This window comes from Abramis brama (assembly GCF_963993115.1).
Source record: "Abramis brama genome assembly, chromosome: 9".
NCBI classification, from domain to species: domain Eukaryota; kingdom Metazoa; phylum Chordata; class Actinopteri; order Cypriniformes; family Leuciscidae; genus Abramis; species Abramis brama.
In genome coordinates, this window is record NC_139971.1 from 39,377,045 (window position 1) to 39,398,491 (window position 21,447).

Below are 21,447 nucleotides of genomic sequence, written 5' to 3' on the forward strand. Positions count from 1 at the left end.
ATTAAATACAGAATTTAAATTTTTAGGTGAAATATCCCTTTAAACGCTTTCAAAGGTGCATTGCGCTGATCAGTTTCTTCCATTGTGAAATGCACTCAAATTCAGATATGATTATAATGACAACCCTTCAAACCACCAAGATAATAAGCATGATGTAACTATAATATGCTCTAAAACCCATTAATTTATATATTCATGCATTTCAAATGACATTTGAAAAATAAAAGACACAATTCAAGTTTTTTTTTAAAATCTTTTTATATTCAATCCATTCCAAAAACAAATAATCTTAATATTTTATAAACTTACCCAGTTAAAATGTTTTCTCAGTTATTTTTCCTTAAACAATCTAACTTAAATTCTGCATTTGAGATGCTTCAAATTAAAATATTTATAAAAACAGAATAACCATGACATAAAACACAGAAAGTGAAGGTGAATACCTATAAGAACAGGATGATTAGTGGATACTGTAGTAAACGGTGTGAAAACGTACACAAGACACAAGGGTCCACCTCCACGTGCGTTGCTTGGCAACAGCATGCTATTACCAATGCTATATTTGCTCTGCTTGCCCAAGTACATCACAAATTTCCATTGGGTGGCATTACAAATGTGGAAATTTGATAGCAGAGGCTCTTTTACACACTGACTGTGCAATTTCAAGCAAAGTAACAGTTGTGGTCATAAAGGGGCGGTCACACGACACTTAAATTCTAATCATATGCATGCGAATGTGGGAGAAGTTTTACATCTTGTTACATGGTGTTCAAAAGCCCAACTTTGAGGAACATGATCGTTTTAATTTGTATGGTAAAGACATGCCACGTCACGGCGTGACCTTTAGCTGATTGCAAGGAACACAAACGTTCAAGCTGCAGGTATGCAGTAGATATTTATATGCATATTTATATATCACTTGTTAATTATTCAATTTTCTTTTTTTAAAGTCCAGTGTGACCACAGCTTAAGGCGCATTAAAAGGCTTTTCTGATCCTTTAAGTTAAAGGGATAGGTTACCAAAAAAAGCACAATTCAGTCGTCATTTACCCATCCTCATGTCCAAACCTTTATGACTTATTTTCTTTTTTGTTCTGCAGAAGTATGTTGATAACCAAATCATTTAAGTGTCCACTATTTAATCAACAAAAGGACATTTCTTAAACATCTTTTGTGTTCCACAGAAGGAAGTCAGAGTTTTGAAATGAGTAAATGGGTGAGTAAATGATGACAATAGTCATTTTTAGGTGAACTATCTCTTTAAAAACAGGAGGAGGTAAGAGGATGGTTGAACATGAGCTTTCTTCATGGAGGTGTTTGTGGTAAACAGAGCACATGCTTTCACTTACGTCTCTTAGCTACTGTAGTAAAAAAAAAAGTTATTTCAAGCATTTGATGCTGGGCGTCATGCATTTTAAAATCTTCATTATGGGGAAATGTTTCACTCACAGGAGCGCAGGAGAGTAGCTATCAAAGTCGGAAAGCAGGATAAAGAACGATTCCTACAACCAAAAATCAGGTATGTCCACACACACACTGACATTTAACATATTGCAGCCATCCCTTTTCGTCCCCTAATATCATAATCATAACGCTTAATGAGGTACAGCATATCGACTTCCCAATCCATCAAGGGTGGTCCTAGAGTTTCTCCACTCACTCAAATGGAAATTCAGGTGGGTTTTAGGTTATAAAAGGAGCAAGCAGGATAAAAAGGGGTGCCCTTTTCAGTTTTTGTGCATTAGGTTTTCCGGGTGCCCAGCCTCTTAAACACACTGACTGCCCCAGCGTCCATCTGAGCCCCGTGAGTGTCACCTGTGCTGCTACTGACCTTAGGGCTGGCCAGAGCGAAGCTGCCCTGAGCTTTGCTTCTGCTACTCGTGACTCGACTGTCCTGCGTGTCTGCAGGCTGACTGACTAGAGGAGTAGAGGAGGTAGGGTTGACTGACGGGGCCTTTCCCAGTCTCTGCAGCACACCCAGTTTAGGTGTCCCCTCCTGGATGGAGGAGGAGGTAGAGGATATAGGTGGTGTGCCTTCAGATGGGGGGAGCTTGTACTTGTGGCCCAGTCGACGCAGAGTGAGAGGTTTTGATTTGGTGTTTACGGTCTCTTTTTTAGAAGAAGGTGGAGGTCGTTTGAGGACGCCGGCATACTGCAGCACTGAGCCTTCATCATCGCTTTCATTGTCCTCGAAGGAGTCAGTGACATTAATGGTCTTCCCTCTACCCTCTTCATCCTCCTCTGCTTCACCCAGTCGGCTAAACACACCTGTTGGCTGCTGCACGACAAAAGAGACAGGGAGACAACGATGCAAAAAATCAGTTATTGGTTGAAACACTTTATAATTAGTTCACATTAGTTAATGCATTAGCGATCACGAACGAACAACAAATACTACTCTTCTGAATACCTTATTCGATAATGATAATTCTACCAAATGATGGGAAAATATCATCCCATATACAGAGGCAGACACAGTCACTCCTCGTGTTTGCTGGATAGCAGCTGATCCAGGGGATAGCATGATATTACACATAAACCTCTAAAATTCCTACGCTATAAAAGTAGTAATGAGTGTGTGAAGTGAATGAGTGTAAACTACATGAATGAAATTATGCACAGCACGAACGCAAATATATATGTGGCCCTGGATGGCAAAACCAGTCACATGGGTCAATTTTTTGAAATTGAGATTTATACATCACACGAAAGCTGAATAAATAAGCTTTCCATTGATGTATGGTGGACAATATTTGGTCGAGATACAACTATTTGAAAATCAGAAATCTGAGGGTGCAAAAATTCGAAACATTGAGAAAATCTCATTTAAAGTTGTCCATTTATGTTCGCGATTGTGCTGCATTCACTCACAAAAATAAATGTTTTATATATTTACGGTAGGAAATTTACAAAATATCTTCATGGAACATGATCTTTACTTAATATCCTAATGTTTTTTGGCATAAAAGAAAAATCGATAATTTTGACCCTTACAATTGTAATGTTGGCTATTGCCACAAATATACCAGTGCGACTTGTGACTGGTTTTGTGATCCAGGGTCACATATAGCTGTACTGCTGTCTTCTGTGTGTCCCTCAGAAATCAGACCTTTGTCAAGAGTAATATCAGCTAAAATACTGAATCATACACATTTTTACCATTTGATATGTCTATTTAAATGTTGTAAACTTTGTATATGATACAAAATACATATCTCTGTCTCACTCTCACCCAGAGCCAGCAAGCATTATATATTCTTTATAATTTGTTCAAATTTGCATTTATAAGCATAGTAAAAGTTAGCAATTTTCAAACACTGAATATTTTCTTTCCATTTTATATAATCATCTATTTTTATACATAGTCCTATTATATGAGGTTGTGGATAACTGCCTTGGCATAACTCTGTACACAAAGTATTGGGGGGGCGAATAGATTTTTCCCCTTTTATTTAAAAGAGCCATATGTAGAATTCAGAAACACTTGATATTAGCGACACCGGTGGTCGTTGAGCAAACAGCAAATTGTTGTTTAGGGGTAAAAAGAAGTTGGAAATACCCTTAACATACATAGACTAGACACCGTTCACTCTGCTGAGAGCGACGTTTAGATTAAAGGGTTAGTTCACCCAAAAATGAAAATTCTGTCAGTAATTACTCACCCTCATGTTGTTCCAACCCCATAAGACCTTCGTTCATCTTCGGAACACAAATTAAGATATTTTTGATGAAATCTGAGAGCTGGATCACTCCTCCATAGGCTGCTAGGTGACCGAAACTTGCTGGCCCAGAAAAGTTATTAAAGAGATCGTTAATATAGTCCAAGTGACTACAGTGGCTCAATCTTAAGTATATCAAGCGACGAGAATACTTTTTGTGCGCAAAAACAAACAAAAATAACGACTTTATTCCACTATTCATTTCCTTCTCTCTGGGCCTCGTAGTGTTTTAGCGCATCGCGTCTGTGTTGCACGTCAACACGCATCACACACATGACCAGCGTCGGCCAATTGTGAGCCTACGTGATGACGTGTAACACAGACGCACAGCGCAAAAACACTACGTGAACCAACTAGAGGCCCAGAGAGAAGGAAATGAATAGTGGAATAAAGTCGTTATTTTTGTTTGTTTGTGCGCACAAAAAGTATTCTCGTCGCTTGATATCTGGGCCAGCAAGTTTCGGTCACCTAGCAGCCTATGGAGGAGTGATCCAGCTCTCAGATTTCATCAAAAATATCTTAATTTGTGTTCCGAAGATGAACGAAGGTCTTACGCGGTTGGAACAACATGAGGGTGAGTAATTACTGACAGAATTTTCATTTTTGGGTGAACTAACCCTTTAATATGTAAAAATGTCCTACACGCTTTACTCTCAATAACAAAATAAACAACAGCAGTGAGAAAGCAGCAGTTTAGAAAGCATCTGATCATAGCGATGTGGATGTTTGCACCAGCTCGGCATCATGTCAGCAGATCAGGTCATTAAAATTACACTATTATGATAGTTTGATTATTAAGTATATTTGAGACTATAGACTATATAGATCTGGCTATGTGAGACTATAGTTTGAATGAATCTCTTTACAGTGCATTATAGTACAGAATGGCTCTTTCAGCATTATCCTGAACATTAAGAATTAATTTCACGTGTCACTGAACGGAAGAGAGGCTCTCGAGAGCGGAAACGTCACATGCTTTTGATTTTCCCGGCAAAAACGACCCGAATCCTTCACATAAAAATCAGTCTACAGGCTTTCATAGACAAGCTAGGAAGTCGGGAGAGGTCTCGTTTTTAAAGTTTCGTTACAAGCTGTTCACACATTTGCAATAAAAAAAGAGATTAATACATGAACATTCTTACATATAGCTCATTTAAAATTTAGCAATGATGTAAAAAAAAATTTTTTTCATGAGACCCAATACAAACTAATGTTAACTACATTGTAGTATTACAGAGTCAATAAACAACAATGTGTGTAATAAAGAGAAAACAATTATCAGTGTATGGGTTTATGCTCTCGTTTATCTGGATAGGCAAAATCAATACAATTTCTCACCTTATTGGCCGAGACGGTGTCAGTCTTAGACTCTGCCCCAAGTCTGTCAAACACTGAAGTACGCTTTAAAACCTTGGCTGTGGCAATGAAAGGGAAGATGATAAGATTAAATCAATCTCATCTGTACCAACTGCAGATTTTCAGTTTGGCATGTCTAATTTCAATACTTAAAATTACAGTAATAATATATAAAGCTCTAAGCCTCAACAAATATACTATGTCAGGGCACCTTTCTTGGCCTGCTGTGCCAGGATGCGTCGGGTGCGATCGGTCGTGCCTTTTGGCATGTTTATGATATATTTCCCCTCCATTTCTCTAGTGACTCGCCGGCGCTTCTTTTGCAACCCATTTTCTTCTGCTGGCTTGCTGGGAACTAAAACTGGGAAAGTTTTAAATCATCCCATTCCATTTAAAGAGTTCATCCAAACCCATCTACTCTACTGTTCAAAGGCTTGGGGTCAATGCTGGGTTTTTTAAAGAAAGAAAGAAAGAAAGATGCATTAAATTGATCAAAAGTGAAATATTTGAATATGTAAATAAATACTTTTACATTGTTACAAAGAGTTTCTATTTCAAGTTTTCAAATAAATGTTGTTTATTTGAACTTTCATTTTCAGGATTCATCAACAATCCTGAAAATAAAATGTATCACGGTTTCCACAAATATATTAGGCAGCAGCTTCTAACATTGATAATAATTAGAAATATTTCTTGAGCATCAAATCAGCATATTAGAATGAGACAGAATCACATAAATAAATTACATTTTAAAACATTTTAGAAAACAGTTATTTTAAATTATACTAATATTCCCACAATATTACTGTTAGTACTGTATTTTGATCAAATAAATGCATCCTTAGTGAACATAACAGACTTATATTTTTTATTTTTTTTATCTTACCAACCCCAATTTTTTGAACAATAGCGTAAATAATAAATATATAAATAATATTTATAATTTCTGTGTCCTGTAATAATCGGAGCAGTTAAAGACTAGCAAGGTGCATTCACTAAACCCTTGACTGGCGTCTCTACTGATCTACATAAAGTTCAATCACCGGTACCTGGTTTGGCACTGGCGTTGGAGACCGTCACTGATATCCGGTTGTCAGGGCGCCGGGCAGGAGTGCTCGGCGGGGAGTCCCGACTCAGAGCATTGGCAATCATGCGTGTGGCAGCTGTCAGAGTAACATGAACATTACCAGAGCTACAGCTTCAGCCCATTCAGACAAAGATAAATCACTCCCTGTATGAGCAACCAGTAAAGAACTGCAGGGAAACTGTAAATTAAGGACATGAGGAACAAGTGCAAAACAACTTAATACTTACGAGTGTTAGCAGTACGTCTCAGTTCAGCCTGTACACTAGTTTGCCCAGCCGTAATGGCCTCAGTTGCCATTTTACACATATCCTGTATTTTGAGAAAGGAAGAGTAGCTCACATTCAGAATAATGAAGCAAGCCAAACTTTAGTGGTCAACAAATACTGATACCAATATCTAGAGACCAGTGTTTCTGATTGCTGCTGATTTATGTACTATATTATTTTATTCCAAATTGACATTTAAAAATTCAATATATTAATAATTCTGTCTGTAAATATTGGAACACTTACGTTAACCTGGCAAGCATAGATAGTGAACAGTCAATAATGTCAAACTGCCAAAAATATTGGCACATTTATTAGGTTTTTACTAAAAGATCAATTTCACTTTCTGAAACATTTACAGACGCAAATACATCAAAATCCAGCATTTGCACCAACCTGTCTATACACTTGCTTTGCATGTTTGAGAATAGCTATGATGTCCCCGATGACTGTGATTCCCAAGTCCATCATTATTTCTTTACTGAGGTCCATGAGCATGTTTTTCTGAATCCTGGACAGAAAAAAAAGGTACTTTGAGACATTTACAGCTTCCAGTTGTGTTCAGAATTCAGAAATGTTAATTGTTCACATTCAGAGCAGACCAGATCCTGACCTTTCAAAATAGTGAAAAACATCCAGCAAATTAAAGCACACATAAGCAGGCTGAGATCAATCCTTTTTTGAGCATTCTCTTAAAAACAGGCAATGTTGGGGGTAGTAATGCATTACAAGTAACGTGAGTTACATAATCAGTCACAAGTCACAAGTAACTCATTACTTTCAAAGTTACAACAAAATATCAGAGTTACTTTTTCAAATAAGTAATGCAAGTTACGCTGTTTTCCCATGTATTGACTGACAACTCTCCTGTCCTGATGTAGAAAGAAATCAGGAGCGAGAGCAGAGGAGTTGTGTGTGAACATGATGGGTATTGTAGATTAAGACTAAATGCGTGCATGCGTTTACTCATCTCACTTGCACAAACACAGATTCAGTATTCCTCAGAATGAATAAAATTTTTTATCAAACCAACAAACAAACAAGCAAGCCCAGCAGAAAAAAAAGTAATGCAAAAGGAATGTAACGCATTACTTTCCATAAAATGTAACTAAGTAACAGTTCATTTTTAGGGGGTAATGCAATATTGTAACACATTACTTTTAAAAGTAACTTTCCCCAACAGGAACATTACAGATGTTCATGATCACTACATTAAAAGGCAATCATTTGTTTTTACCTGTTATCAACAAATGATACGGCATAGTTGACAGCCAGTCCAGGAGGGATCCCAGCATCTTTGAAGAACTGGATCCATTCTGAGGTGGCTAAAGCACCAAGGAAAACACAGTGATTATATACATTACGAAAAATTTGAATTCACAAGTTGTCTCTCAAATGATGCACTATACACTTACTTAACTGTGTAGTGTATGAATTTTATAAGGAGACTGATATAGCAGCTCCCTATCAGCTACGTGAGGGAAACTGCGACAGTTAAGTGCATAAAGTGTCCAAAAATCCACATTTGGTTTTTGCATTTAATTAAATGCATCATCCGGATATTTAGAGTGCACTTTTTCTTTTTGGAATTTTCAGTGTGAACATACTAATCGCAGTATTTATACAACAAAACACTCAGTATAGATCAGTGCATATTATGGAAACTGGGATGCACCTAATGAGAAATGTGTGCATTTATTTTATGTTACAAATGACTGTAAAATGAAAGCAATCAGTACAGCAGTTTTACACTATCATATTGGTTTATCATGGCTTTTAGATTTGACTGTTTATCTGTCAGATAGCTGTTCAATGTCTCAGAGGAAAGTGTTGATGAATGTGCAAATAAATAAAAAAATATATCATTATATATTATATTGCAGATTGAGAATTTATTTTAATTTGCATATTTGGCATTAATTGGATATGGAAAAACACCCTCATAAAGGTAAAAATAGGCACAGAAAATCAATTATATATATAAAAAAAAAAATTGGTGTAGACCCAACCCAACATGGAAAAGAGGTCAGCAGCATATACAGTGAGGAAAATAAGTATTTGAACACCCTGCTATTTTGCAAGTTCTCCCACTTAGAAATCATGGAGGGGTCTGAAATTGTCATCGTAGGTGCATGTCCACTGTGAGAGACATAATCTAAAAAAAAAAATCCAGAAATCACAATGTATGATTTTTTAACTATTTATTTGTATGATACAGCTGCAAATAAGTATTTGAACACCTGAGAAAATCAATGTTAATATTTGGTACAGTAGCCTTTGTTTGCAATTACAGAGGTCAAACGTTTCCTGTAGTTTCTCACCAGGTTTGCACACACTGCAGAAGGGATTTTGGCCCACTCCTCCACACAGATCTTCTCTAGATCAGTCAGGTTTCTGGGCTGTCGCTGAGCTGTCGCTGTCGCGGAGTTTGAGCTCCCTCCAAAGATTCTCTATTGGGTTTAGGTCTGGAGACTGGCTAGGCCACGCCAGAACCTTGATATGCTTCTTACAGAGCCACTCCTTGGTTATCCTGGCTGTGTGCTTCAGGTCATTGTCATGTTGGAAGACCCAGCCTCGACCCATCTTCAATGCTCTAACTGAGGGAAGGAGGCTGTTCCCCAAAATCTCGCAATACATGGCCCCGGTCATCCTCTCCTTAATACAGTGCAGTCGCCCTGTCCCATGTGCAGAAAAACACCCCCAAAGCATGATGCTACCACCCCCATGCTTCACAGTAGGGATGGTGTTCTTGGGATGGTACTCATCATTCTTCTTCCTCCAAACACGTTTAGTGGAATTATGACCAAAAAGTTCTATTTTGGTCTCATCTGACCACATGACTTTCTCCCATGACTCCTCTGGATCATCCAAATGGTCATTGGCAAACTTAAGACATGTGCTGGTTTAAGCAGGGGAACTTTCCGTGCCATGCATGATTTCAAACCATGACGTCTTAGTGTATTACCAACAGTAACCTTGGAAACGGTGGTCCCAGCTCTTTTCAGGTCATTGACCAGCTCCTCCCGTGTAGTTCTGGGCTGATTTCTCACCTTTCTTAGGATAATTGAGACCCCACGAGGTGAGATCTTGCATGGAGCCCCAGTCCGAGTGAGATTGACAGTCATGTTTAGCTTCTTCCATTTTCTAATGATTGCTCCAACAGTGGACCTTTTTTCACCAAGCTGCTTGGCAATTTCCCCGTAGCCCTTTCCAGCCTTGTGGAGGTGTACAATTTTGTCTCTAGTGTCTTTGGACAGCTCTTTGGTCTTGGCCATGTTAGTAGTTGGATTCTTACTGATTGTATGGGGTGGACCGGTGTCTTTATGCAGCTAACGACCTCAAACAGGTGCATCTAATTTAGGATAATAAATGGAGTGGAGGTGGACATTTTAAAGGCAGACTAACAGGTCTTTGAGGGTCAGAATTCTAGCTGATAGACAGGTGTTCAAATACTTATTTGCAGCTGTATCATACAAATAAATAGTTAAAAAATCATATATTGTGATTTCTGGATTTTTTTTTTAGATTATGTCTCTCACAGTGGACATGCACCTACGATGACAATTTCAGACCCCTCCATGATTTCCAAGTGGGAGAACTTGCAAAATAGCAGGGTGTTCAAATACTTATTTTCCTCACTGTAGGATATGAACGACAAAGAGAGAACACATGGTCAGCCAGAGCAGCTGCATGGGTGTTATTTTTAAAGCTGTGAGTCTTGTGTCAGTAACTGAAGGTCATTCACAAGCTTAAAGGGATAGTTCACCCAAAAACTCGTCATCATTTATTTAAGAATGTCTGTAACCAAACAGCTCTTGAGGTCTCACTGACATCCATAGTATTTTTTTATATAATATGGAAGTCAATGGGGTCCATCAACTGTTTGGTTACCCATATTCTTAAAAATATTTTCTTTTGTGTTCAGCAGAAGACAGAAACTCATACAGGTTTGAAACAACTTGAGGGTGAGTAAAGGAGGACAGAATTTCTTTAACAAAACTAGCTGTTTGGATATGGTCAAAATATTTTTTTATATTGAAACAAAAATAAACTATAAGAGGTCTAAGGTTTTATTTCCATTTAGGATTAACCTGTCAGTGTTCAGTATGTCAGTCGTATTACTGGCCCACACTAGAGTATATTATAAACCCGGCTGGAAAAACGCCTTAAAATGGTTTGCTGGTCTTAATTGATCTCAAAGACTGGCCAAGCTGGGTTAGCTGGTCATAAAGCTGGTCTCACAGCTGAAAAGGTGCAAAAATCCTTCATAAACCAGCCAACCTCGCCAGGCACTGAGACTAGATAAGAACAACAAACCAGTTTATTATATTTAGTGGAGTATCAAACAATTATTACTTTTACTCATACAGAAAGGCACGATTATTTTAAGGGAATTGTTCTATAAACATATTTACATATACATATAACACCAAAATTACTGCAAATGGTTTTAGAATAAAAAGCATAATGGTCTGTTGACATCTAGACATTCTTTTAAAAAATACTAACAGTTACTAATAAACAGACTAACGTAACATATATATATACATATTATAATATGTCTGTTACAAAAATGCCCATTAACAGTGTACACCACTAAACTTCACAGCACAAACATATTTTACTCTATTCGCTACTAAGATATATTAAAGCAAGTTTGAGGGATATAAATAGCATATTAATAGCAATGTTGTGTAAAAACGAGACAATAGTAATACAGCGCGGGGCCTGTTTCATTGAACCCAGCTGCTGTTATTGCTCTTTAGCCCTTCGTGAAGACCAAACGTTAACCTCTCCAAGTCATTCCCCTCTGAATGTCCCACCACATAAAGCTAAATATTGATTTAAGCCGCTTTACGGACCTGTACAGTCACCTTATTCCAAAAATACGGGTCATTTCTTTCTCTTACCTGTTGTGACGGTCGCCATCTTGCCAGGGAAAAACCGACGCGTTGCGGAAATCTCGTGACGTCACATCCTCTCCGTCTTCGGAACGAATCGGCTGACCGGAATGTTCCGAATGAACCAAGCAATCCCTGGCTCCAAAACATGTTTTATTTAACGTTTTGTTGCTCCAGTGGGTCAATTTGTGTGCTATTACTGGTACAACTGAAAGGTTGTTATTAAGCGGAATTTTCCATGACAACTTCAGTCGCCATTCATTACATGGAAAAGAGATGCAATGCAAGTTAATGGTGTAATTCTGTCTTACTCGTCTGTTTTTCTTTTACACCTGTGAAAGAACGCCTTACGGCTTTATAAACAACAAAAGGGTTAGTAAATTAGGATAATACTGTATTTTTGGGGGGGTGAACCATCTCTCTGATTTTATAACTCAATGTGCTGTTTCTATTATATCCACTAGATGCCGTTAAAAGCTCATTAATAACATATCAAAATGAAATCATATACTGTATGTTTGAGTGTCTGAGACTCTGAGCTAAGGGTTTTCAGATGCCACAGACCCTAAAATATGGTTATACTTTATTTTAACGTGTCCCTGTTACATTGTAGTTATACATTTAAGTACTGAGTAATATTAATGAATTACATGTAGGCTACTTACTATAGGGTTAGGGTGGTTTGTTTAGGGTTAGTTGCATGTACTTATGCCTAATTTATAGTTATTACAATAGTAAATACATGTACCATGTGTAACAAGAAAACATAAAAATAAAGCGTTACCCGATTCAATTTATACCATGAAAAAAAAAAATTAATAATATGTTTGAAAAACTAACAGATTCTTTGTGAATATGTTTATTTTGTAGACATTTCCTTTACAAGAAAAATTGGACGTCATACAAAGATATTATAAGATAGGACAGTACACCAAGATTTCACAGTCTAACAATATGAAATGCCATTCTCCATTCATTAAAGGGCTAGAAATATAGCATAATGGAGAAAGGGTGAAAAGAGAGAGAATGTAGAACGTCAGATTATATAATTCACAAGGGTTGTTCAGTATGTATTAAATATGCTGTTCAATATGAGAACTCTGAAACTCGCTCTGCAAAGCACTCTGAAATCATGAGTGTCCTAAACACACAACCTCAAATCTCCAACGACACGTCTGTCATCAGCTTTCTTAGTCAAGAATATACAAACAGTATTGAAAAAGCACCATATTATTTTCAGTCTGAAATGTTTTGTGATGATTCTTGTTACACCCAACTTTGATGATATAGGAGAAATAGCTCTTTAACAAGTAGTTCTATTTCACTCATACTGAAGGCAATCTTAAAATGTGCATTAGAAGTGAAACAGTTCACTTATGAATCCGTGCACTGACATGCATGTCCGTCCCATCACTGAGGTCTCAGCAGAGTAAACCATACACAAGGTAAACTGGAAAGACAAACCAAGTTGTCTCAAATCTTCACTGTGACACTGTAGCATCAGAAATGACTTTTATCATATACAATTCGCTTGATTTGCTACATGGTTCAGAGTATCTGATATATTGCATTGCACTGTGAATTTGAAAATACCTAGGATGACCATAGCTAGAACAGCTTAATCTAAGCAAAGAGCTTCTGCAAAGTGGAAGACCACAGAGTCACTGATACTGTATCATTTAACCGACATCTCCTTATGTTATAATATCAGAGACAGATCATATTCGTAAAGATACAGTAATAATATGTTTTGGTGCAGGAGGAACAAAAGCACCAACAGCTGAAAAATCAAAACAACATAAAACTGTTGTGACACACATGTTTGACAATGTGCTTTCTGATATCATATAATGTCCCACTTTGTGAAATCACAGCTCTGCCTTCATTACGTCACTCTTTGAGACGCCATAATTTGGTTTTCGATGCTAAATGAGAACGTAATTTCATCAAATGGCTCTGTTGGAAAGAGCTCATTCTCTGCTTATATTTGAACCTCTGGGTCTAAATTCGACCAACAAGGCAATGGTGCACTTGTGTATATAAATGTAGCAAGAAAAGGCATTTCGATTTAAACAACTGTACAGATATTATTGTTTCCACCCCGTAAAATATCCCACACGAAGAAGTCAATGAGAACAATGGACCTCGTCTGTTTTGCAAAATACTTCCCATCTCTGTGATCATATCCGTAACATGAATTAATTAGGGCTGGTTAAAAGTTGTCCATCAAGCCCGGACTATCTCTCACACACACAGACGCACGCACACACACACTTACAAGCCAAAGGGCAGACAGCACACACTGGACATGATAAATCAATGCAACGCCACTGCTTGAGAAACACAGCTGAATATCATCTAGAATACATTGAGACACTCAATTCATTTCTTCTTTTTCTTTATAGCATATTTATTGATCTGTTTATGCATTTATAGATATTTTGCGTCCAGTGTGTTTTGTCCACAGGGTTTGATGAACAAGGGCTGTGGGACCAACCTCATTGACAAATCACAAACCTGTGATACATATACGTGCACCACAGTTTTAATACAGTCATCATACATATTACACGTTTCCAATGAAAGGCAGTGACAATGCTTTTCATATTAAGGTAAAGCGGGGCTGTTATTGTTTATTATAATATATTTTTGTTCTTTTAGAAAAATATCTATATTTAAACCAAAACCAAGTGCATCAAGCTCTCCCTTCTGTCTTCATTGACAAAAATAACATTTTCTGAACATTCATATATTACATTACAATCATTGTGTATATATATACACTGAATATGTATATATATATATATGCATACATAATATATATTTATATATATATAGTTTTAGACATAAAAAAGGTTCATAGTGCACAACATGCCTTTTTAGTTGCCAACATGAGATAATTATGAAATAATAATAATAATAACCATAATAACAATATTCGTGATAACTGCAGAAAGACAACAGTTAGAAGGAGCAGCTAAAAGCCCCACAAAATTCTTCCATTTGGCAGCAACGGCACAATCAAGAGCAAAAGAGAAAAAGCATCATGAAAAAAACACAAAAAAAACAGTAACTCAAAACATCCAAAACATTCACAGGAAAGTAAACAGTTCATATTCAAAAGCACATCCCGTCCTTTAGGTAGGTCACCGTTACGTGTTCCTTCCCTCCGCTGCCGACATTTGTGCTTTTTCCATTTTAACAACAACAACAACAACAACAAGAACAACCCCCTAAAGAAAGAAATCAACTGGACATGTAGTCCTCTGTGGCTTCCATTCACAATCAAAGCCTAGAGGTCTCAACTCAAGGACAATGTCAAGGACTTTTAGAAGCACAGAGGCCACTCATCCAAAACCAAGAGGTTGTCCTTTTTTTTCTCTTTATTTTTTGTTTTGTTTTGGGTCACTGATTATAATGCTCTTCAAACCCAGAGTGTAGATCCACTCTCATATGTGATCATCAGATAAGCCGCTTTTGAGATAATACTATCGTTGAAACACAGAATGAAACCCCAGGAAAGGGGAAAGGGGCGTAACACGGTGTGAAAGCTCTCAGTGGAGCACGACCAATGCGAATACTCTCATCATCTCATACCTCCAGATCCTCTGTCGGCCTTGCTGAGGTCTAGTGTGTTTCCTCCGCTCATCCGAAATCAAATCCTCAGCGCTGAGGAGGAATAAAGAGTCCCGTTCCTTTAGCCTGTGTGGTGGCATCTGAGACGGCGTTTGATCTGCGCGCTGTGGCTGGTTCGTTTAGTTGTCCGCTCATTGTGAAGTTCCTCTGTGGGCCGGTCCGTGCGAGGGGGGGGGGTTTGTGGTGTCGGATGGCGCTCACTCAAGGTTCCATGGGTTTTCAGGGTCCAACGGACTCTCGGGGGCTGAAGGCTTCAGTGAGAACCAGAGGTACATAAAGACAGGAGAGAGGAGAAACAGATGTGGAGATGGACAACGGAGGGAGAAAAAAAAGAGAGATAGCTAGGTAGGTAGAGAGTGTGTGGTCATGTTCTTTTGTCATAGGAAGACGCCAGACGAGGTGTGGATGAACTGGATGGAGACAGAAAGGGTAGCAAGGTAGCCCAAAACAAAACCCACAAAGCAGTTCTGTACCCCCCCCGGATTTTTTTTTGCTTAGACAAATACACAGCAGGCACCAGGCGTGAAGAAAGAGGAGGAGGGAGATGGTGCACCAATGTAAGCCGGAGCGAGAAAAAGATAAAAGATGTGCTTGCATTGATATGTGTCAAACGGATTTAAATGTCTATGACAATTTAAGTGTGTGTGTGTGTGTGTGTGTGTGGGCTACTGACTCATCTTGATATTAAGCCTGAATTCATTGTGAATTAATATACACTTACATCATCTGATGAAGTCACTCAGACACTAACGCATCTGGGCCTCGCAGGGCTTAACTGTAAACGATCAATGCGATGTCTGAGAGGTGTAATGGTGGACGTTTGAATGTGTATGTACATATGTGGTGCTGTCGATAGGCAAGCAGAGGCAGAGATGCAGAGCTCTCAGAGTGCAAGAAGCGAGGGTGAGTTCAGGGAATCAGACGACTGATCGCTGCTGCTGGTTCGCTGGTTAGCGCTGGCCCCGCAGGCTCCCTCTGGGTAGGTGAACACAAATGAAGATGTGTATGAGGGGATGTAGCTGCCGGCGTCAGGGTTACCGCCACCGTCGGCAACAAGACACGGGCCGTCCGGCGCCGGCTGGCCCTGCCCATAGAAAGAACTAGAAAAGGCTACCTCCTGCATCATCCCTGGCTGCTGCTGTTGTGCTGGGGCCGGCTGTGTCTGCGTGGGCTGTGAAACCGGGATGTGCTGTTGCTGTTGCTGTTGTTGGTGGTGGTGTTGGTGGTGGTGGTGGTGGTGGGACGAGTAGGCGGGCGGCAGGTAGAAAGTGTCCTCCTTCACAGTCAAACCCACCACGGAGACAGAAGGTGCCTGTGGGGACGTCTGCGGCAGCGGAGCGGGGGGCTGGTCCTGATAGGGCATTTTGCAACCGGGTTGGTGGGCGACCAGGACGAACTCCAGACGCTCCTTCTCCTTCTGCAGCTCGGATATTTCCGCCTCTAGCTCGGCCTTCTCCTCCTCCAAAATGTCTGTCTCCTAATGTTGGAGAGACAAGAGGAGGGACACAAGGGGACAGAGATTATATGATCACATGAAATGAGCACAAAAACAAGGCTTTCCCTAAAGCACTACTTCAAAGTACGTGTTGCTATAGTTTCAGAGAGCAACAACACAAATAAACTTTATTTTCTTAATTGCGAAATTGCTAAACTCTGTTCCCACAGTATAATTACGGCGGGTTTATATGCTAGCCCTTTCAAATTACAATGCACATGTGCGTTGGTATCATTTACAAACTATCATTGTAAAGAGCAGAATGGCATGTTATGAACCCAGTAATTATGATACCTGTAATCATGGATCAAATATTGCATGGGATGTAATGTAACAAGTGAAATTATATGTGAGTACAGCATCGCTCACCGACTGTAACCTGTCTGTGAGCTCACGCCGTCGGTTCCTACACTTAGCGGCGGCCAGTTTATTTCTCTCTCGTCTCACACGTCTTTTCTCCTCCTCCTCAGGGGTCAGCTGGAAACAGAACAAATTCAGTATCTTATTAAACCTTGTTTTAGGCTTTTCGAATCAAACGTCATGGTCCCCATGCACTCACCGCTTCATCCCGCGCACGACGGCGGCTCCGAGACTGTCGCACCGGGCCAGGAGCATCCGAGCTTGGTGGGGTGAAGCTTCCCGGGGATGAAAAGCTCGGGCCTGGCAGGTCGTAAGGATCCAAGGCAACGGGCTGTGTCATGGTGCTGGAGCCCGAGCCGCTTTGCCCCGGGGCCATGGAGGAGATGAGAGTGGGCTGCACCATCCACTGCAGATCCTGGCTGGTGGTGATGGCCGTCACTGTGGGTACAAATGAGCTGGGCATGTCCACCCCTGCCCCGGTGCCGGTCGACCCTCCACCCAACGCTACCCCGCCAGTGGCTGATACACACTCCTGGAATCAGAAAATATAAGCAGCGTAAAACTATGGGCCTCACCAACTTGGCATCCACAGGATTAATAATGTTAACTAAAACATAAAAAATTGAAACAAACTGAATGTTAACTGAAATAAAATTATTTCAGCTAAGGCAACACTTTCTCATTTTCATTTAGTTTATCTTGAAATGCTAAAATAACTAAAATGGGTTAGACTTTATTTTAAGTTGTCATTGTTACAGTGTAGGTATACATTTAAGTACTGAGTAATATTAATTAACTACATGTTCTTACTATAGGGTTAGGGTAGGATTAGGGTTTGGCTGAGGGTTAGTTGCATGTAATTATGCAGAATTTACTGTTATTACTATGGTAAGTACATGTAACGTGTAACAAGGACACTGTAAAATAAATTGTTTCCCTAAAATGAAATGAAATTAAATAAAAATGTATGCAAACTACACTGTAGAAATAATTTTTCGAAGTTGGGGATGCAACAAAGATTACTGCAGTATGTTTTACAGGAAAATACTATTTCAATCGTTCCACTTCAAAATGTCATCTTTAATTCAATGTGTTACTTGCAGTTCATTTGTAATTAATTGTTATTAAATTTACTAGCAATTTCCGAGTGAAAACGAAAATAGTTTCTACGCCAATTTTTCATTGTAGGCTTAAGTATGAAAAAAAAACCCGATTTTTTTTACCAATATAAAAATGAATTCTAATATTAACAAAACCTATAATAGAATATCAATGATATGAAAATAACACTGCGGTAAAGCTGGATTTTCCAGTGCCTCCATATTAAAGATAACAGACAACAAACATTTAAAAAAAACATGGATCCTTATCAGAGCTTTCTGTTTTGTGAGAAAGAGTTCCAGTGACTATTGCCATTTAATAAATTATCTGTGCACGACTATTAAAGGGATAGTTCGTTCAAAAATGTAAATTGTGGCATCATTTACTCACCCTCATGAACACAGAAGCCAATGGCTACCGTCAAATACATTCTTAAAATAATCTTCTTCTGTGTTCTTCAGAAGAAAGAAACTCATTCAGGTTTAAAACAACATGAGAGTGAGTAAATGATGACACAGTTTTCATTTTTGGATGAACTGTCCCTTTAAAACATATTCAGGAGACAAAACTATATTAGTACGGTTTCTTATTTCAGTGATGCCAGTTGCGAGTCCAAGTTTCATTAATATTCATATGAAAGCGTGTTAGGCAGAGCGTGCGCAGTGTGACGCAGCCAATCAGCGGCCTAGAGTCGCCCTCCCGTGCCTGTTCCTCCGCCCCCGTCACACCCCCGGTGTTCCCCTTAGCAACCCAACGTAACACTCCAAAATAGAACGCATTGACGTCACGCAGAAGCGAGAGCGGTAGCAGTGAGCGCGAGGCGGAGAGTTCCACAGTTTGTCATCTGTTTCTCGGCGTGCTGCTGTAAACCCACCACGTTGCTACCGGCCTGATTCCGCGCGCATGCTGACATGTCAGTGTTCTATTCAATTCTATTCCGACTTTACACATCTAAACACACATTGAAAGAATTCAAATGCATACCCTTTTGCAGCTTCACTCAGACACAAACCTCGCAGCGACCGTGCTGTTTAGCAAAACAATTATTTGTAGCTATACGATGTTTAAATGCGTTTAAATACTGTGACTTACTTGCGGTGCGCTGGTGGTGGGCGGACTCCCGAAGGATTCCACGGAAGACAGGTACTGAGATTCAAGAGAAGGAGATGAGCTTCCACGGGAGCCGGTGTCGGGGTCTCCGGGGAACCCCTGATACATCTCCCCGGTGGAGCCGAAAGAAGCCGAAACACCTAGTGTGCCCGGTGAGAACGGGTAGTCACCTGTCACGCAACACAAGACACACTGAAGCGTTTTGCCAGGGCATTAAAGTCTATATGCTTTTGTAAACCGTAATGCACTGTAAAAGCGAAACCGGGTGCGTTGTATTTAAATGTTTTATTAGCCTATATTAAAGTCACCTACCGTAACCAGTTTTATTTTGAGTCTTCGTGAAGATGCCCTTGGTCTCTTTCCAAAATAGTTGCATTAAGACATCAATCCAGTTCCCTGCTGGAGGAAACTTCTATATTCCAATCGCTCCTTGGATAACACTTCCCAGGTCTTGGTACAATCCGTGAAATGTGCATTTATAAATCCATAAAAATAATCCGGCATGTGTTTGTTATAAACGGGAGTAGAAAGTGTGCGGTGTTTCGGCAGCAGCGAAGCGCTCTTGTGAATGAAGCCTGAGAACGCATTGTAAAGTAGGGAGTCCTGGCTCCTCCTCTTACTGGTGTTCCGCTGACGTAGATGCCCATATATGGTCTAAAAGCACTGTTTTTGTTTTTGGTATCTAAGCAATATGACGTGTAAGGGATTCCCTCACCCACAGAAAGAGACGAGAAGAGCTCGCGGTCAAGAATAGGTACGTTTACTATTACTTCCACAAGATATTTTTAAGTGTTACATGGTTTTCACGGACAATATTTAGAAACGACACGGTTTGCACATATTTTGCCTAAAAATGCGTTATGTTTAACTGTAGCTTTATGTAATTTATATGTCACTATATCAGCTTTAAATAAACCATTTTCTCTCCTAAATTATTTGACCTGTTTTCTCTCCTACATTATTGGCCTAACATGCTTTATGTTTAACTGTAGCTTTATGTAATTTATATATCAGGTTTACATAAACCATTTTCTCTCCTAAATTATACACTATATTTAAATTACACTTAAAAAGTAGACTGATATTAATCATTAAAATATTAAAGAGATCGGAACAGAATAATAAAACAAATGTAAAAACCTTGTTTCTGTTTAGAGCTATGAAAACTATACGCTGTACAAAAATTTTATTGTATAGTGTAATATCATATTCAATAAGTAGTCACAATAATTTGCCATGTCTACTCGATTTTAGTCAGTTTTTATTTTGCATGTTTTAACTTTGGCACAACATTTACTTAGTTGAATTAACAGTTGAGCTTAAGTTTTTCAGTTTAATATTATTTATAGTGCATAGTGTTATAGTGTGTGTGTGTGTGTTTATATATATAGTAGGCATATATATATATATATATATATATATATATATATACACTGTAAAAAAAAGATGTGCATATGCGGAACACCTATATAAAACACCTGAGCAATCGTAAAGCTAATTTAAGAAGGGTATTTTGCTGAGGTAAGCAGTAGCACACGAGGGAATCCCTCTTTCAGCTGTTTTGACTCACTTGTAAACTTCTCAGCGACACGCCCCGCGGATTCCCCGATACACTGGATCTTCACTCGCTGCTAACAGTCTTGAGAACCGGTCGGTGCAGTGATTTACATTGCCTGTTTTCTGTAGTGGGTAAGTGTGGGAACTATATGCATCTATCTCTTTGTTATTATCATGTTATATAAATATGTTATAATTACAGTTGTTATATTCAATGACATCCTAGTTTTAAGACAATCTCTTATATGCTTAAAATGATCATGCACGGCGATCAGTGGGATCTGTCAGGATTGTTCAGCAAACAAAGCGCTCATTATTATGGCTGATACCCTCGCCATTTACAAGAAGCATGTAGTACAAGTTCCAGGCCGGGCAGTGGGATGTAGTGACGGAAGTCATAGTGAGTGTCACATAGGCTACTGTCACATTTCACTTCATGTAGGAACAAAGGTGATTCATTGCTCTGTGTGCAGGGAAAGAGCGTGGCTTATTAATAAGGTAACTCAAATAAACGTGGTATAATGCAAGGTAAAACGGTGTACTAACCAGTACCTTAGGCTATATCTCGACGGTGGGGAAGGAAAGGAAGGGTGGGGAAAACAACAATTAGTCAGCAGCTCTTGAGCGTCACCGGCGGAGAACGCCGTGTCCTGTGCTAGACGTTATAACGACCGAACAAGAATGACTAATGCGGAGTAGGATACTTCAAACATTTTACCCAAATCCGTCGGATCCACGTTAAAACGTCAGAGAAATTATACGTGGGATGTTTAAAGATGAACTAGATAAGGAGACGCATCTATAGCATTAAATCAGTGGCAGGTGCTTTAGGCGGCCCAATGGTTAATGCAAATAACAT

The 21,447-nt window shown here is 39.1% G+C and overlaps 2 protein-coding genes across 7 annotated transcripts; both read right to left on the bottom strand.

The window, feature by feature from the left end:
* Positions 1–247: 247 nt before the first annotated feature.
* On the bottom strand, positions 248–11,395 carry cUnh19orf47 (chromosome Un C19orf47 homolog). Of its 3 annotated transcripts, none has more exons than XM_084123766.1 (8): positions 11,339–11,395; positions 7,666–7,753; positions 6,825–6,939; positions 6,390–6,471; positions 6,125–6,238; positions 5,287–5,436; positions 5,058–5,134; positions 248–2,278 (listed from the first exon to the last, which is right to left on the bottom strand). In XM_084123766.1, exons 1-8 carry the CDS (start codon positions 11,355–11,357, stop codon positions 1,742–1,744), a joined length of 1,182 nt encoding a protein of 393 aa, XP_083979892.1. In that variant the 5' UTR covers positions 11,358–11,395; the 3' UTR covers positions 248–1,741. The 3 variants fall into 3 exon arrangements, with proteins under 3 accessions (XP_083979892.1, XP_083979893.1, XP_083979894.1); XM_084123767.1 differs by having other exon boundaries at positions 5,287–5,430; positions 11,339–11,393; XM_084123768.1 differs by lacking the exon at positions 5,287–5,436 and having other exon boundaries at positions 11,339–11,393.
* A 781-nt stretch (positions 11,396–12,176) lies between these two features.
* fosb (FBJ murine osteosarcoma viral oncogene homolog B) lies at positions 12,177–19,606 on the bottom strand. 4 transcript variants are annotated; one of them, XM_084123798.1, is made up of 6 exons: positions 19,344–19,606; positions 19,014–19,201; positions 17,020–17,352; positions 16,830–16,937; positions 16,080–16,442; positions 12,177–15,216 (listed from the first exon to the last, which is right to left on the bottom strand). In XM_084123798.1, the coding sequence occupies exons 1-6, from the start codon at positions 19,405–19,407 to the stop codon at positions 15,163–15,165; spliced, it is 1,110 nt and encodes a 369-aa protein (XP_083979924.1). In that variant the 5' UTR covers positions 19,408–19,606; the 3' UTR covers positions 12,177–15,162. The 4 variants fall into 4 exon arrangements, with proteins under 4 accessions (XP_083979924.1, XP_083979923.1, XP_083979922.1 ...); XM_084123797.1 differs by having other exon boundaries at positions 12,177–15,940; XM_084123796.1 differs by having other exon boundaries at positions 12,177–16,442.
* Between the last annotated feature and the right edge of the window lie 1,841 nt (positions 19,607–21,447).